The 15,915-nt window shown below is 51.1% G+C and overlaps 2 protein-coding genes across 2 annotated transcripts in view; both read right to left on the bottom strand.

Moving 5' to 3' along the window:
• The window catches only part of LOC109291425 (delta-like protein 3), a 3,513-nt gene extending 383 nt beyond the window's left edge, over nucleotides 1-3,130 (bottom strand). The window contains exons 1-5 of the mRNA XM_019508451.1: nucleotides 2,963-3,130; nucleotides 2,221-2,448; nucleotides 1,855-1,950; nucleotides 1,466-1,639; nucleotides 523-678 (exon numbers count right to left, since the gene is read on the bottom strand). Of these exons, the coding sequence (XP_019363996.1) occupies nucleotides 523-678; nucleotides 1,466-1,639; nucleotides 1,855-1,950; nucleotides 2,221-2,448; nucleotides 2,963-3,038 (730 nt within the window). The 5' untranslated portion in view covers nucleotides 3,039-3,130. The remainder of the gene's footprint in view (nucleotides 1-522; nucleotides 679-1,465; nucleotides 1,640-1,854; nucleotides 1,951-2,220; nucleotides 2,449-2,962) is intronic.
• Nucleotides 3,131-5,871: 2,741 nt separating this feature from the next.
• LOC109291418 (multiple epidermal growth factor-like domains protein 11) overlaps nucleotides 5,872-15,915 on the bottom strand; it is a 15,701-nt gene continuing 5,657 nt past the window's right edge. Inside the window, exons 2-15 of the mRNA XM_019508439.1 lie at nucleotides 15,056-15,259; nucleotides 14,555-14,704; nucleotides 13,935-14,114; nucleotides 13,169-13,285; nucleotides 12,641-12,790; nucleotides 11,487-11,702; nucleotides 10,450-10,554; nucleotides 9,935-10,079; nucleotides 8,780-8,994; nucleotides 8,270-8,488; nucleotides 7,501-7,607; nucleotides 7,024-7,177; nucleotides 6,632-6,731; nucleotides 5,872-6,100 (exon numbers count right to left, since the gene is read on the bottom strand). Coding sequence (XP_019363984.1) covers nucleotides 5,872-6,100; nucleotides 6,632-6,731; nucleotides 7,024-7,177; nucleotides 7,501-7,607; nucleotides 8,270-8,488; nucleotides 8,780-8,994; nucleotides 9,935-10,079; nucleotides 10,450-10,554; nucleotides 11,487-11,702; nucleotides 12,641-12,790; nucleotides 13,169-13,285; nucleotides 13,935-14,114; nucleotides 14,555-14,704; nucleotides 15,056-15,259 — 2,291 coding nt within the window. The remainder of the gene's footprint in view (nucleotides 6,101-6,631; nucleotides 6,732-7,023; nucleotides 7,178-7,500; nucleotides 7,608-8,269; nucleotides 8,489-8,779; nucleotides 8,995-9,934; nucleotides 10,080-10,449; nucleotides 10,555-11,486; nucleotides 11,703-12,640; nucleotides 12,791-13,168; nucleotides 13,286-13,934; nucleotides 14,115-14,554; nucleotides 14,705-15,055; nucleotides 15,260-15,915) is intronic.

The raw sequence follows: 15,915 nt of genomic DNA, 5'->3' as shown, positions 1-15,915 counted from the left end.
GGGGGGGGGGCGGGGGGGGGAACAAAGGCTAAATGTTTTGAAGAAACTTTTCAACCTTTCTTCAATTCTGACTTTTTTTTGTGTGTATGGGAAGAAAAGGCACTTCCCACCCAAATTTAGAGACTTCCCTAATCCTCAGCCAGACCGGCCAAAGCTCCAAGGTCCTTGAAACTGGGTGGAAAATTGCTAAGGAATAGACATCGTCTTGCACGATGCTGATAGTCCTCGCTTCCAACAGGACTGGAAGTACCAGAGCCTCTTCTCAGGGTGTTTTGGCAGGTGTTACCTGCATGCAGCTAAAATGCTGGTATCTGTTAAAAATATTATGGGTTACTCAGGGGGAAAAAAATTCTGGAAGCTCTTAGCTATTTGATCTACATGCTCTTTCCATCTTTACACATAATATGAACCTCTTGGCTGCAAAGCCAGAAGACTGTATGTGGATGGCAACTTTAGAGCATCTCTCCTCCTGCTGCTTTTGGATCATCCCATAGAAAACAAACCATTTGAGAACTTTCCTACCTGGACTCCGGCCTGACACAGACCCCGGTGGGCAAAACCATCCTTCTTTACACAATCCCTCTGGTGAGCTCTGGCCTTGGAGAGAGCAGAACCAGCCTGCCAAACAGAGCTGGCAATCTTGGGCGGACTGGCCACCACGTTGGGCCAAAAAAGAGCCTGCAGGAGACAAAAAAGAAAAAAAAATGTAGCATTCTCCCAGCATCCCGTGGGGAAAAGCACAGGCCAACTACAGAAAAAGCCCTGAGCTGCACCAGTCCCAGCCTCATCCCTCAGGAGGTGCTGAAGGGGATGACGAGAGCGTACGGGGTAGACAGGAACAGAGCATGCAGTCCCCTGCTCTCCCACCGCAAGAGCCTGCGAGGGCCAGTGGCTGGGGGAAAGCTTGTGGCTACGGCAGTCCCAACCTTTTCTACAGCAAGATGCTGCAGAAGTTGGGGGATGGATGCTTGCTGAGAAGGAGCGCTTCTCTATTCTGGTCCTACCTATGCAGGGGAAACACAGGCTTAAAAACACCCCCAGGCCCAAATCAGTAAAATAAACCACCCAGAAAACCTCTCTCAGTGGAGCCCTAACTCTCTTCTCAGTTCAAGCACAAAAGGCCAGGTCTCTGTTCCCCGGGAGGGAGCAGAGGCTTTGAAACGTGTGCCACTCACTGCTGCTTCATGACCTTTTCCCCCAGTGCCTCCCCTCCACCTCCCTGATCAGCCTGGCAGTATCTAGGCCACAGGACCAGGCCACAATGCCAGCACTGCAGTTACTGCTCCTCCCACAGCGGCGTCAGCCTGGAAGTGACGGCTTTGTGCTCACAGACGTTGCTTCTCAGGCACTGCCCGGGCAGGCTTCAGCACCGCACAGGCAAGCCCTGCAGAACAACAGTCTCAGGCATCTCACACAGCACTGAGCAGGGCAAAGAAAGATGCCAGGCACCGGCTGTCAGACCTACCTGGGGGACATGGAGAGGGAGATGAACTCCCCTGAGGACAGAAGTGGCCTCGAGGACAAATGTTGCCCACTGCTCCATCCGTGGGGTTGGGCAATGTGGAGCCCCCTGTGCAGTAGAAGCCAGCATCACAGGGACCAGAGGGAGCCGCCAGCTCTGGAGAGGCACAGTACCACCCTGCAGCAAGGAGCAGAAGGGACACCGTCGTTCAGCACTCGTGTCCCTCTGGCTGCACGGCAGCACGACCGCCACAGAGCGCTGGAGATGCAGTACTGTCACAGCCCAGAGCCCATGGAAGCTATGGTCAACAGGACAGGGTGGTGGTCTAGCGGTCAGAGCACAGGACTGGGACAGTCAAAGGGATCTGGAAAAGAGAAAAACCAAGACCCTACCTGGAGCGCAGGGAATAGGGATGGCTGACCCCCCCGGACAAAACGTTCCAGCTTGGCACAGCCCGAGAGATCCAGAAGCTGCAGCACCTGCCCCTGCTAATACAAGAGATAGACACTCAGGGAGAAGCAGAGGCAACCATCAGAGTCCAGCTGCCACATCCCAGCCTCTCAGGGCACATGGTGTGCAGCACCTGAGGATGACAGCACCCACCCCAAAGGACCTGCCCAGCCTCTTCCCACCCATCCTGCCATGGGGGAAGTGACCTCTCAATGGCAGGCCTTGATTGCAGCCAGGTCCCTATGATACCTAGGGTAATAATACTGCTTTTAATGATCATCAGCACAACCCCCGGCTCCCCTCAGTACCAGGGAAACTTCCTGGGAATACTGGCTTGGTTGATGTGGATCCAGGTGGGCAAAACCATCCAGGCGTGCACAGTGCGTCTGGACTCGTCAAGCCCGGCTTGGAGCAGACCTTTCCAGGGGGGCACAGCTGGCACTTGGAGGCTTCCCAGATGCTGAAGGCGTCACTGTAGGTTCCGCGTGGACAAGGGAACTGCGTGCCAAACTCTGTATTCTTTGGACAGTAATGTCCTACAAGGGAAAAGAGAGCCATCCTAAAGGTTGAGAGAGGCTTACGGAGATCCCCTTCACATTTTTAGCCGGGGCATAAAGGTCCCATCTGCCGCTTTCCCCAAAAAGCCAGATTCCAGGATTTCCAGCCCAGTCCGTGGGGTGATTTCCAGTATGGCAGAACCTCCAGCCAGGTTGGATCCATTCAGAGACACTGCTTGCTCTTTACCTTAGTGCTGAGTAGCAGGATGGTACCTGGCTCTTAGACAGAACTTTTCACCCATAGATCTCAAAGTGCTGTAACATCATCACTCCTATTTTAAAGGGAGGAAACTGAGGCACAGAGAGACAAAGCAACAGGCCTAAGATCACCCTGTCTGTCACTGCCAGAGATGGTAACAGAGCACTAATTGTCTTGAGCCCCAGCCTAGGACCCTGTCCACCAGGCACCCTGCTTCACACAGCACTGCCCGGGTCCTGATGACCCTGTTTCCCCACGTTCCCCAGGGTGGGATGGGACTGCCTCTGGACTCACCTGTGGGACAGGCTGTGTAATTAGAGGAACCAGCCTTACAGTAAAAGCCTTCTGGGCATTTGAAGCACTGTGCCATGCCCCAGAAAGGGCTGTAGCTCCCTGCAGGGCAAGGCTGAGCTCTGCTGCTGCCCACCACGCAGTAGTGTCCTGGTGGGCATGGCCCCCCACTGCTCGTCGTCTGCGAGGACAAAGTGTTATCGTTACAGAAGATGTTCCCACTGCAGCCACCGTCTGCCCATTCACCTATAGCCTTACAATAAGCACATCTTGCAGCAGTAATACACCAGATCCTAATGGCAAGACAGACAAAACGATCAGGATACGAAAGCATCGTCTTCACTTCGGCCAGGTCTTTGGGCTGCATGCTCATCCTGTCTCCCAAGATAAGCAGAGTCAGTACTAGGGCACCGTAAGGAAAAAATTGGCTTTGTCGCAGACCTGATGCTGATAACTTGAGAAACAGCACTACCTGCCTTTGTGAGCCAGCACAAGCAGTCTTTAAGATTCCCCTGATATTTTGGGTAAGAAAAGAGTGAATAAAGCCAGTAATCTGGGCCATATCCTAATTTACTGGCCTCCGTGATTCTTATCAGATGTGGCATCCTTCTTGACTTATGCCGTTGTTCATTCTTAAGAGGGTGATGACTTCTGTCCCAGACGTAAGTGCTTTCCTGTGGTAGGTGAATCACTTCTACATCATCTACACAATGTGGATGGTCCAGTGAAATGGTCATCCACTTATCTGTCCAGCGAGCATTGAGTGGACAAATGTGAGGGAGGCGGCATGAACACACGTAGGCTCAACTGCTTGGGACATGTTTTGCAGAGCAGAGAGGAGGGTATTTATGTTTTGGTGTCTCTACATCACTTCACCTTCAAAGACTAGATGCATCAGATAGGGAAGGGAACTCACTAAGAAGTGCAGAGAAAATGTGACCTAGGATACAATTCTTGCCCTCATACAACTGCATTTGAGAAAGCACCTGGGCCCAGCTGTGGCGGTAACAGAATAAAGGGCTGCTACCAAAGACAGATCGAGGGGAGACAGCTTCAAGTAGAGACTAAGGGGCTGAGGCAAGCTCCCCTGAGATGCCCTAGAGGTCACAGGCAGGCTTGTCAAACAGGGATAGAAAATCAGATATCCACAGTTCCAAGCTGCAAAGTATTTCCCCTCATGGACACCACTTACCATGGGCGATTGAGGGGAAACAGCTCCTCCACTGCAGTAGAATCCAGCTCCACAGAGACCCGCGGGGGACAAGAGCCCGGTCCTGTTGCAGAAGTACCCTGGAAGTGAAAGAGCATCCATATGAAAACTGAGGAGTAAATCCGTGCAACTGAGAGGCCTGGGCTTTCACCCACAGTCTTGTTACAGAGCTTCCCACTACTCAGAAATGCTTGAACACAGGACATGCATGGCACGCGGAGAGGGGGCACTGCTCATTGCTGCCCTGCCACCCTCCAACCCAACCACACTGAGAGACGGGGAGGGAGGCAGGCTCCCACTCTGCTGAAGGAGTGAGCGCTTCCCTGGGAAGGTCTCCTCTGAAGGAGCGGAGCTGGAGGTTTAGCCTTTCTGCTGTCCATTTAACTGATGGAAGCCCTGAAAGAGCTGTCTTCCAGTGTTGCAGACTCTAATGACACTCAGTCTCCATTAGTGCTCAAGTCTGGTTAGGTTTTCACTGGTCTCCCCTTACTGTATTGTACCTGCATCACACAGGAGGCAGTCTTCAATCTGCATGTTGCCCGTAGAGTTGCTGTAGTAGCTGAGGGGACATGGTCGTGGCAGGACAGACCCCATAGGGCAATAATTTCCTTTGGGACACACATTCCCCACCAGGCCATCAGCAGGGGTTGAGGTGGAGCCCCCTGCGCTGCAGTAGTATCCAGCTGAACAGGGCCCCGTCACATGTGACTGTCCTGCTAATGCACAGTAGTGCCCTGGAAGAGCAAGGCAACAAAATCAGTAGCAAAAGAAGCAACAGGAAGAGGCATTTCAAAGACAGGGCTGGGTACTTGCATGAACCAGAGGAATGCTACATTGAGGTGACGTCCAAAGGGTGATCAGTCCTCGTGATTTAGGCCAGGGCTATCCAACTTCCTACCCAGCTGCCACTCCTGTTATTGCTCCAGTTGCAATAGCAGCCAGGACTTCTGGGCTCCCCCTCCCCCCTCCCCCTCAGGGGGGCAAAATGAGGCCGAGTATCATGGCATAACATCTGGCTCTGGGGGAGCCCATGGCCCAGGGCAGCAGCACTGTGCAGTGCAGTGGGGGAGAGCCTAGAGCTGGCGGGCTGAAGGTGGGTCTGAAATGCCAGGGCACATGTGTGGTGCAGCAAGGGGGAAAGTGCTTGCATGCCCAGGAGGCCTGGGGCTTGCATTGGTGCAGCCCTTGGCTGCTTACAAAGTGCACAGCTCTGATTCAGGCCATAAGGCAACCTGCAGAGTTGATCTGGCAATCAGCTGATCTCTGAGCCTGCAGGTTCTCTAACACAGGCTCTTTGGGTTTTTTTCTAGGCCTGTAAAGCAGTGTGCACACATACGCACAGACACACACACACACACGCATGCAGTGTTGCATATACACACATGCAATGTTGCATAAACTGACTGCAGGATCATGGAGAACTACCTTCTTTCATGTCACAGCATTTCAAGGGAAGGAGCACCATAGGCAGTGGAATAATTTTCCGTCCAAAAATATTGGGCATTGGTTCATTTTGGAGACAGGACTCCAGAACAGGCAGACACAGGGGCTGATCTCATCTTTATGGGTAGGGGCCAGGAATCTGACTGCCCTTAATTCTCCAGGCTGCTGCGTGTAGCTCAAAATGAAATGAGCAGCCTGGTGATGAAAGGCTTCGTAGCCTGATATTAATTGCCTGAGTCACTCCAGTTTCTGCTGAAGCTTAGGAATATTTGAAAGTCATTTGCACACAGTGTTCCCATGATGCCAATGCGCTGTTTCTACCTGGATCACAAGGGATGCAGTGAGATATGTGGCTGCTTCCAGTCTGTGGGTTATAGGTCCCTCGGGGGCATGGGAACTGAGTTGCAGAAGCAGTACCCAGGGGGCAAAAATGACCAGCTGGACATTCATTCCTCTCGAGGGAAGAAGAATTCTTCAGACAAAAGAACCTGCATCCATAAGAGAAAGAGTAGGGGAAGGAATACGAAACCTCCCTGGCTAATGCCAGGTTCACAAGGACACTGACAACACAGCAGAGGGGATGGCTCATCTTTGTGAGCCTGCTGCACTGTATGGGATGGACTATGACTCAGGCCTGCTCATGCATATAGGGACGCGTATCTATATAAGGGCATGCATAGGGACACATATCTACATAAGTCAGCAGCATTTGCCTCATACTAAAGGTGTGAGGTGCCCTAATTGTGATGGCACAGGTGATTCTGTTTTAAACTCTAGCTCCCTCCACCTCCAGAACTGCGGCTGGGTTTGGGAGCTCATCTCATTTCCTGTCCTTTTCGACTGCTAAGCAGCTGTTTAAGTTGCTAGGCTGCATCTCAGACATGGGTGCTCTCCAGTGGAAGATGAAGTGATTATGTCTGCGACATACTGCCCTGCTGAATGATGGCTGGAAACGAGAATTAGGCAATAGCTCTTTGTTCGTACTTCAGACAATAATGAGTTCTCTGTCTTGTTCTTACCCTTTAGTGCAGGGGAGGCAGCTGGCTTGCCTTTCTGAAGGATTATATGACCCTGCTGGGCAAGGCAGGGGTGTAGCTGTGCCCCTAGGGCAAAAATATCCTGAAAAAGAAAGAACAGATCAGAATCAAGAGGACCCTCCTGTGGTCAGGATAAGGAGGTAAATCTATTCAAGACTCCATATCTTGGAACAGGCAATGCAGAACCCCCCCAAAGTTTTAAAGAAACTCAAAGTGCTGCAGTGGCTCAGGGCTCCCTGATGCCTGCAGGACGCTCTCCTCTGGGCCCGATAGCACAGTGCTTGAACAAACATGCAATTTGTTCAGATGAGTCTTACTCAACAAGATTGGCCAAAGATCCCCGATTACTTTAATCAGAGCAGTTAATAATCTACCTGTGGGACAGGGGCCTCCAGTCTTGTCCATGGCTGGCACGGCGGGAAGGGTGGACCCCAGGGTGCAGTAGAATCCCTCGGCACATTGCCCTGTAGGGACCAGGAGCCCGGTGGAGTTGCAGTAATGTCCAGGAAGACACGGTGAGCAATGCGCCTGTAGGAAATCAATGAGACAACTTCCAGAGGTCACTCTGGACAGAGGTGAATCACGGCTCAGCCACCAACTAACCATGAGACTTTTGGCAAGTTATAGCCCCTCTCCAAGGGATGCAGAGAAGCTTAGTGAGGTGCTTTGGGAGTCCCCAATGCCAAAGGCTTCATACATGAGAAGTACTAGTATTTTTTCAGGGCTTTTCCAAGGAAGCGTTAAAACTGGGTCTTTGCCTCCCTGCTCAGGGCCAGTTGCTCGCCACGGAGAATGATGCTTCATAGCACACAACCACCACTTTACTAGTTTGACCCTCCATATTCTCCTACCTCTGAGCTCAGCTTAATCCTTGTGCTGAAGGTTCCCACAGGACACGGCTCAGGGACAGCAGTGCCCCTAGGACAGTAGTGGCCTGGAGGGCAGGGGCCAGCCTGACCTGCAAACAACAGGTGAGATAGGTGTTCAGTTCATCAAAAAGCGATCTGGAAATTAATACAAATTGCTCTTGTGGCTCTTAAAATAGTCACACTCTGGCCAAGACAGCAGCAAGTCCTCCAGAGACTGCTCACAATTCTCATCTAAGACAAAAGTTTGAACTCGAGAGACCATGCAAGGGGCACCATTGTGGCCTACTGGCTGGAAAAGAAGGCAAGGCTGAGAATCCAAACCCTTTGTCTCCAGCTCGGGGAGGGAGGACAATAGAGCTAATGATGATCACGTGGCACTATGATGCAGGAGACATGAGTTCCACTTCTAGACACCTAGGAATATAAGTCTAATCATTGGGACTGAGAGGCAAGACTTGAACCCAGAGCCAGGGCAGTAAATCCAGAAGCCTTGACCTCCTGTCTCTTCCTCTCTGCTGCTGGATAAGAACCTGGGTGAGATGCTGAGTTTCTTACCTGTAGTTCACATTGCTTGGCTTCAAGGAAGGAAAGGGACTTTGGACTTAGGGCAAAAGAGGAATTCTAAAAAAATCAGGGTCAGGAGCCATAAAGAAATTTGGTCAGGGCTCAACTCAGACGTGGGCGTCACCACTGAACAGCTAACCAAACATGTACAGGACCCACCCCACATTGCTTAAGGAAAAGGCAGCACCTTGGAACCTGGTATGTGGGTTGGGCCGGTCTGACCCCTTGGTGCAGTAGAAACCCTCCCAGCACTCTCCAGCCACGTTTGTCGCGTTACGGTGAGAGCAGAACTTCCCTCCATCGCACAGTCTGCAGCCAGCGCTGCTCTCCAGGCCTTGCTCAGGGCTGTAAGTCCCTCGGGGACAAGGCCACCAGTCTAGACCTGTTCCTCTCGGGCAGTAGTAGCCTGAAAGGCAAGCACAGATGGGTGTATAGGTTAGAAGGGGAAGCTCTGGAAATTATCAGTAAACAGTGTCTCAGCAATGGGAAGCATCAGGGTTCGATGTGGCAGCAATAGGAGTTTGACAGACTCACCAGGGACATTTGGGCTAAACTCTTTGGACCCTGCATGAACAGAAGCAGGAATACACCCCAGTTGAATTTCTGCGACCCAAAAGCCTCCCCGAAAACCAGGAGCTTAAGTGGATTCTTTAGAAAGATTGGGACAAACCGGACATGCAGTGGAAACACAACTCACCTTTGGGGCATGACTGAGGCTCCTGACCAGGGACACAGTACTTCCCCTCTGGACACTCGTAGCACTCTTTGCCATGGGTCTGGGGCATGTAGGAACCAGGCGGGCATGGGATGGGACTCTCGGTTCCTAGGGGACAGTAGTGTCCCACAGGGCACGGGGCTCCCGAGAAGGCATCGGTGGGTGTTGGGGTTTGAGCCCCAGAGATGCAATAAAACCTGGAGTTGCAGCAGCAAAAATATTAGAAACTGAGACATATTAACCACTGAAATAAATCTCCTCTTATTCTGGGCCCAAGAGAGCAAGGTCCCCTCCAGGAGAGGAACTGTGGGCTATTCACATCTTAGCTCCCACTAAAGTGCAGGGGGTCCCACCACGAGTGGAGCAAATGTTTTCCAGTGGAACTTTCTTTGGCCAAAAAAGACAGGTTAAGAATAGGTAAAATAGGGTTGGGAGGGACCTCAGGATGTCACATCTAATCCAACTGCCTGCTCAAAACAGGACAAGCCTGGCTTAAACCATCCCAGACAATAGCTTGTCTAACTTATACTTGAAAGCTTCCAAGGACAGAGAGTCTATAAGCTCTCTAGGCAATCTGTTCCAGCACTTAACCACTCTCATGTTTAAAAAATCCTCCTCCTCTCTAACCCAAATCTCTTTTCTTGCAATTTAAGGCATTACTTCTTGCCCTGTCCCCTGTGGACACAAAGAACAATTGATCGCCTTCCTCTTTATAACAACTCTTTTCGTATTTATTGTATTTAGCATCACTGACATATTTCATGACTTTGTCTCAGTGTCACTGGATTTTTGAGCATTAAAAAAAATGCAAACAAAGCAGTTTGACTTCAGCATTTCCAAGGTGTTGCATTTGGGGTTTTTAATTCTAAGCAAACTCCCCCCTCCCCCCCAAAAAAAATTCATTTCAATTTTATTTCAAAAAAAATATTGTGAATGCCTGAAATCAAAACACTAAAGGAACCATTTTTATTGACTTTGCAGTTCAGTTCACTGATTTTATCCCCCAGAAGTGCCAGCCAGGCAGTGATTCAGATCACCCTCCTCCTGCATCCCAACCTTGGGTCTTATTCCAGGAGAAAAGTATCGCTGACTCCCACTGTGAATGCAGAAGAGAAATGTGCTCCCTGCTGTACTTACCCAGGGCTGCAGTATCCTGATGGGGCTACTAGCCCAGTGCCATTGCAGTAATGACCCCCAGAACATGGCTGGCAGTCCTGCAGATTCTTGTTGCCTTTGCTGCTGGACCAAGTACCATGAGGGCAAAGAAGTGGAATGGGTGTTCCTGGCAAAAAAAAAAATGCTTCAGTGTCCACTGAGTACTGACATGAGGAGGAAGCAGACCACCCAGTACTGTACTGGGGTGCAGTGAACTGGTCATGAACACTGGATTGACTAACTAAGCCTGACTTGGAAAGAGAGTGATCATCAAACAGCCTCCCCAGCTGAAATCTGCAGAGAGACCCTACGGGACAGCAGAGAAGCACGGGTTATAGAGGAACAGATGTTCCCAGCCAAAGGCAGAGCTGGGGGGGTGGGGTGTAAGGAGCACTGGGAGAGCTGTGATTCCAGACTTTCACTGCTGGCAATAAAGTGAGTGAACCCCGTCTCATGCTTCACGGGAAGTTTGAAGAACTGTGTTTAGGTCACTGTACCTGCTAGACAGTAACGCCCCGGAGGACAGGGGAGCCCTGACTCTCCATCGACTGGGTCTTTGACTTGGGCACCACCTTTGCACCAGAATCCTTCAGAACAGTCCCCTGGAAGACAGGATGCATATGAACAGTTCAACATAAAACCTAATGAAAATAACAGGGATTTCAATATAAGCCCCCAGATACAGACCCACAGGCCATATTGCGAGGCACAGATGTAGTCACTGCACAAACTGACTGTCTAACTTTGCTATGAGTGTTTCACACAGTGGAGTCACTTCAAATGCTGGGGAATAGAGTACTACTGGCAGGGGTTGGACGGGGTGCCCCTGGTTTGGCTACAACTCAGCCGGGTATTTCAGCACATGCCATCTTAGGTACTCACTTGATGCAACCTAGCACATGCTTAAATGCTAAACAGATATGGATTTAACCATGTGCTTTGCTGAACTGCAGCCTTCATACAGATTCAGGACAACCTGGAGCAGTCCTGACTTCCTGAGGTTGCCCTCAATAGGCAAACTGAGCAGTTTTGGGATTGTCTTTCATTCTTCCTTTCTCTGTTGAAAGTAAGAATGAAAAGGCCCGTCTTACTATGCACACACCAGTTTATTTGCAACTGGACTGCAATGATGAACTAATTTCAACCAGATCACCAAACAGTTGTGAAATTGGGTAGCAACCAGCCAAGGAAGTTCACATTCCTATGTCTTGTATCTAGCTCCTCCAGCCAGTGCTTATTGAAAGGACCCTTGCTTTCCTCTTGAATGAGGAAAGGAGCAGACAAGTCATTTCTTTGTTGCACCCAAGAACCTGGGAGCACTTTACAAAAGTGGATGTGACCCACAATTTTCACATGGCAAATCTGAGGCACTGAGCAGGGAAGACACGCAGTCAAAGTCACCAAGCAAGTCAGTGCCAGAGCTCAGAACGAAGCCCAGGAGTCCTGACACACAGTCCTTTGCTCTGTTCATCAGCCAGCAAGATGCGTCATTAAAAATAAAGAACTGCACTGCCCGGGGCAAGTGACAACACACCTGTTGGGGCTGCAAGTCCAGGTAACGCGCAGTATTTTCCTGGTGGGCATCCTTGACATTCGTCCATACTCTTCAGTCTCTGCCTCGGTCCAAAGGTACCTGGCGGGCAGCTATGCTGAGTGGCCTTCTGTGTGCCTGGTGGGCAGTAGAAGCCTTGTGGACATGGGTAAAGGGTGACGTTGCTGATGGGCCCTTGGCTGCTGTCACAGTAATAGCCTGAGGGGTAAGCAGAGGAAGAAAAGCCAAACCAGCCACTGGGAGATACTTGCTGCAAAGCAGCAGCTCATTAAGAGATGAGAATCCCAGCAGGCTCTCACAGGCCTTCAAGGCTTACAAGAGATGACTCAAGGAACAGATCTATCTCTGACCTTTAATAATGATTGGTCTCAATTGTGCCCCTGCTGGGACAGGCAGACTAATAGTTTTCCAATTAATGCACGCACATAAAGGGATGTCACTGCCACTTGATCTCCAGACCATGAGTCTCTGATGGCCAAGAGAGCACTCTGGGCGAGAGCCAGCTAATCCTCCCTGCTTCCAGCAGCAAAGTCCCATCAGAAGCTGAGAATACATTATGCCCTCCCCGCCTGTCACTGTGCCATGCCACCCATTGCTGCATTTCCCAGAGGGATGCTAACAGCATGCAGCAGCTTTCTTTTTTAAGCTTCAGAAGTCTTCTGTTAACGTTAGCACATCTTAAAGGACCACAGAAGTGCTAAGTGTCTCAGCGCTGCTCCCAGTCAGGACCAGAACAGAGGCTACTCCAGATAACAGGATAGGTAGAACAAGCGTACGAAGCAGGTGGTGACAGTTCACAGGACCGCATCCTCCCATGACTAGGTAAGGGGAAGGGAAAGATGCATCATAACAGGGCGGGGGAAAGACAGCTGGACACAGAACGCTAGAAAGCAACTTTAGTTTCTGCCTGTTCATTTAGAGGGAAGGAGCTCTCAGAATGGCCCACCATTATTAACTGCCTTTATCGCCATGAGATCAGTGAGTCACAGCCCTGCATTTCCTATGTCCTCATGGACACGCACGCACAAACATATGCACGCGTCCTCACCTTCATCCTAAGCCTCTTGCTCTTCCCTCTGGCACTCGAGTCATTCAGCCCTATACCCACAGCTGCAGTTTGCTCCCACAGGCCTTACCTTCCCAGCACTGTCCGCTGGGAGCACTGAGTCCAGACACCGCACAGTAGAATCCAGAGAGGCAAGGCTGGCACTCAGACACCATACTCTGCCCCTGGAGGCCGCAAAAAGTGCCAGCTGGGCAAAGCATTGGCATCGCTGAGCCAGGAACTGGTAAGAGAAAGGAAAAACCTGAGACACTGACCCTGGGACAACAGAAAGGCAGTGGCACATAGGAAAACCAGAGCTACACAAGCACAGATTGACAAGGAAATAACCAAGTCAGGCTCTTCTGCAGGACTTCTCACTCTCAGACCCAGAGTGCTTTACAACAAAGTGCCAGCCCCATTCTACAGATGAGACAACTGAGTCACTGAGCAGTGAAATGGCCTGTGCAAGGTCACAACAACTGGAAGCTGAGCCAAGGATAGCAGCCAAGTCTCCTGACTTCCAGTCCTTCATCCTAACCAGTGAGTGACCCTCCCCTTTTGACATTTCAGGCAGTCAGTGCCAGGGAATTCCTGTTCCTGTCTCAAGCCTGATACTTACTGCAGTAGGTCCCTGGGGGGCAGATATTCCCGGTGACGCCATCAGTTGGTTTAGGAGAGGCTGCTCCTCCTGTGCAATAAAACCCAGCAGCACATTCTCCACTGGGGACAGACAGACCTGGGAGACAGAGCGGACACAAAGGTGCTCAAGGCACTGTGGCAGCAATACAGAAGCAGGGCGAGCAGACAGGGCTCAGCAGCCTGCAAAACAGTGGCCTCACAGCTTTCCATGGGGCTTGAATCACAAGAGAGCAGCTGAGCCCCTTGTCACACACATGAGCCCAGGCCAGCCCCCAGGGCTCACCACCTTGTGAGCACATTTATGCTCGTGAGTAAGCATTAGGCTGAAAGCAGCTCATGTCAAACCTGCCAAAATAGCACTGGGAGGACAAAAAAAGCAGCAGGGGAAATGCAAAGAGAGGCTGTTATTATTGTTCTTCCAGCCTGAGCAGAAGCAGAGAATAAAGGAGTCTGAAGGGAGACCCCATCGGTCAGACCCCAGAGCTGTGGATGGGAGGGATCAGCTTTCAGGGGGTGTCCAAAATGAGACCTCTGAGGCTGCACACTTGAGTAACCACCTTAGAGGCTTTGTCAAGATCCTTGTGAGTCATGCACAGACCCTCCATCCCCTGGCCTTCCAGCTTAAGTTTAGGTGAGCTCACTTGGGTGCAGAAACAGCAGAACAAAAATTAACATTTGCACCAAAATTTTCATCTTCAGACTCTCCCGGTGCCAGCTCGGCCCCTCGCAGAGGGGTGCGTCCTAACCTGAGGCACTGCAGTACAACCCAGGAGGGCAGGGAATGGGTTCGGGGCTGCCCTCTGGGCAGTAGAAACCAGCCATGCACTTCCCTCCAGTGGCAGTGGCTGGGCAGAGGCAGTTGGAGTTGGTGTAGTTATCCACGTCGAAGGGCTGGGAGGTCCAGGCGGCCGATACACAAAACCAACCTGAAAGCACAAGGAGCATGATAGAAAACCCAGCCCCAGAGCCCAAAGAGCAAGTGTTAGGGTAGCTGGAAAGGATGGTTTCCTCCCTTTCCAAACACTGACAAAAATGGGGCAAACTTCCTTAAGACCTTCCTAAGAGGAAAGCCTTCTCCACGCCTGGTACCCTGAGGTACAGTCTAAGGCCTGAATTCTCACATATGTCCAAGATAAGGCCTGAGAAAGGTGGTGTGATACCCAAAAGTTCACTTATATCTATCCCAACCATGCAGGGTAAGGAAGACACCCCTGTGTCACCGAGAACAAGCTGTCAGAGCCTATGTGCCTATGGCCGGACAACTTCCAAGGGAGGGTGAGTGCCAAGTCCCTACATGCTTGTTCCCTCTGCCCACACACAGAGGGCACAGCAGGGGCAACATAGAGGCAAAGTGGCCCAGACTCACCCGCATCACACTTCCCCGATACAGCCGTTAAGTTCTCCTTCCTGCAGTAGTGCCCGGGAGGGCAGGGCAAGCAGCTATCCAAGCTCTGGGTCATGGGGTCAGGGTTGTAGTAACCCCGAGGGCAGGGGAACTCGGTGGCAAACTTGGTACCTTAGAAGCAAACAGAGACAAAGGAAGAGAAAACTCCTTCTGGGCGCTGCACAACTCGAGCACACTTCCTGCATTAAGCTGCTGCTGCAAGAATCATTTAAAATGTTGCCGCCCCAGTATCTCTTGATCCTACCCCACAATGGGCCAGTGAGTGCCTGGGACCTCTGTTGAGGGAGGTCCAGGTGTTTGCAGTCTGCACGACCTGGACCTTTGCCCACAGAGACTGGACTGAAACCTGCCGGCTCATTTCCCAGAGGCCATAGCATTGCCTTTTGAACAAGGATATTCTGCCTGGCCAATGGCACCTCGTGACTGTTCCCTAATGTTTCAAGCCAAAGGCTCAGTTCTCACCTGTGGGGCAGTAGAAGCCAGGTGGGCAGGGGTATACGCTGTAGCTGGTGGTGTTTTCAGGGCAGTAGTAACCAGCAGCACAAGGGAAACATGCAGCTTGTTGGGTGAGGTTGTTGTATGTTCCTGCCAGGCAGGGAAATGGAAAGCTGGTCCCTTCTGGACAGAAGTGGCTCAAAGGGCAAGGGCCTCCTTTCTGCCTGATGCCTGGGAGGAATAAAATGCAAAGGGACCCAGGTTTGCATTCGGCCATTGGACATTTTCCTTTCCCTGTGACATGCTTCAGTGGCAGGACAGCACTGACATGCTGGCTTCATATACAACATAATTTAGCCTCACTTCTACCAGGAGCTCTGGAAACCATGGGCAGACACAGAACAGCCACATGGATTGCTGAGGTTCCTCAAAGCATCATGCAAGTCCAGGGCATTATTGGTTTTGAGACAGTACAGATACAAAGAGAGAAAGGGGTGGCACCAGGTATGTGTATTAGTGGCCTAAAGCATCAGCCTGCTCCAGTGCCCAATGCGAGCATTTATGGAAGATCATCAATCAATTGAATGCACTTTCCATGCCACCTTGCAGCTTAAACCTGCTACTTAGTGGGAAACAGGCAGGGCTTATATGGGACATGGCTAAAATAAGATACAGAAGAGCAATGAGTACACAACACAGCCCCTTTGCTGATGAAAGGGTCCAGCTCCTGAGTGAGAAGAAGGCTATTTGGGAGATGCAAGGGAATGGGTCGGCCAGTGACAGAGAGGCTGGAGGTGGGAGGGAGTCCTGTGAAGTGAGGTTAGAGCCAAAAGCAAGGCTAAGAACCCAGTGTGGACAAGTTAAAATACCACCCTTTGTGCCATAGG

Source organism: Gavialis gangeticus, unplaced genomic scaffold (genome assembly GCF_001723915.1).
Source record: "Gavialis gangeticus isolate Ggan-Ray unplaced genomic scaffold, GavGan_comp1, whole genome shotgun sequence".
NCBI classification, from domain to species: domain Eukaryota; kingdom Metazoa; phylum Chordata; order Crocodylia; family Gavialidae; genus Gavialis; species Gavialis gangeticus.
The sequence above is the reverse complement of the archived record's forward strand: the minus strand, read 5'-3'. Positions and strand labels throughout refer to the sequence as shown.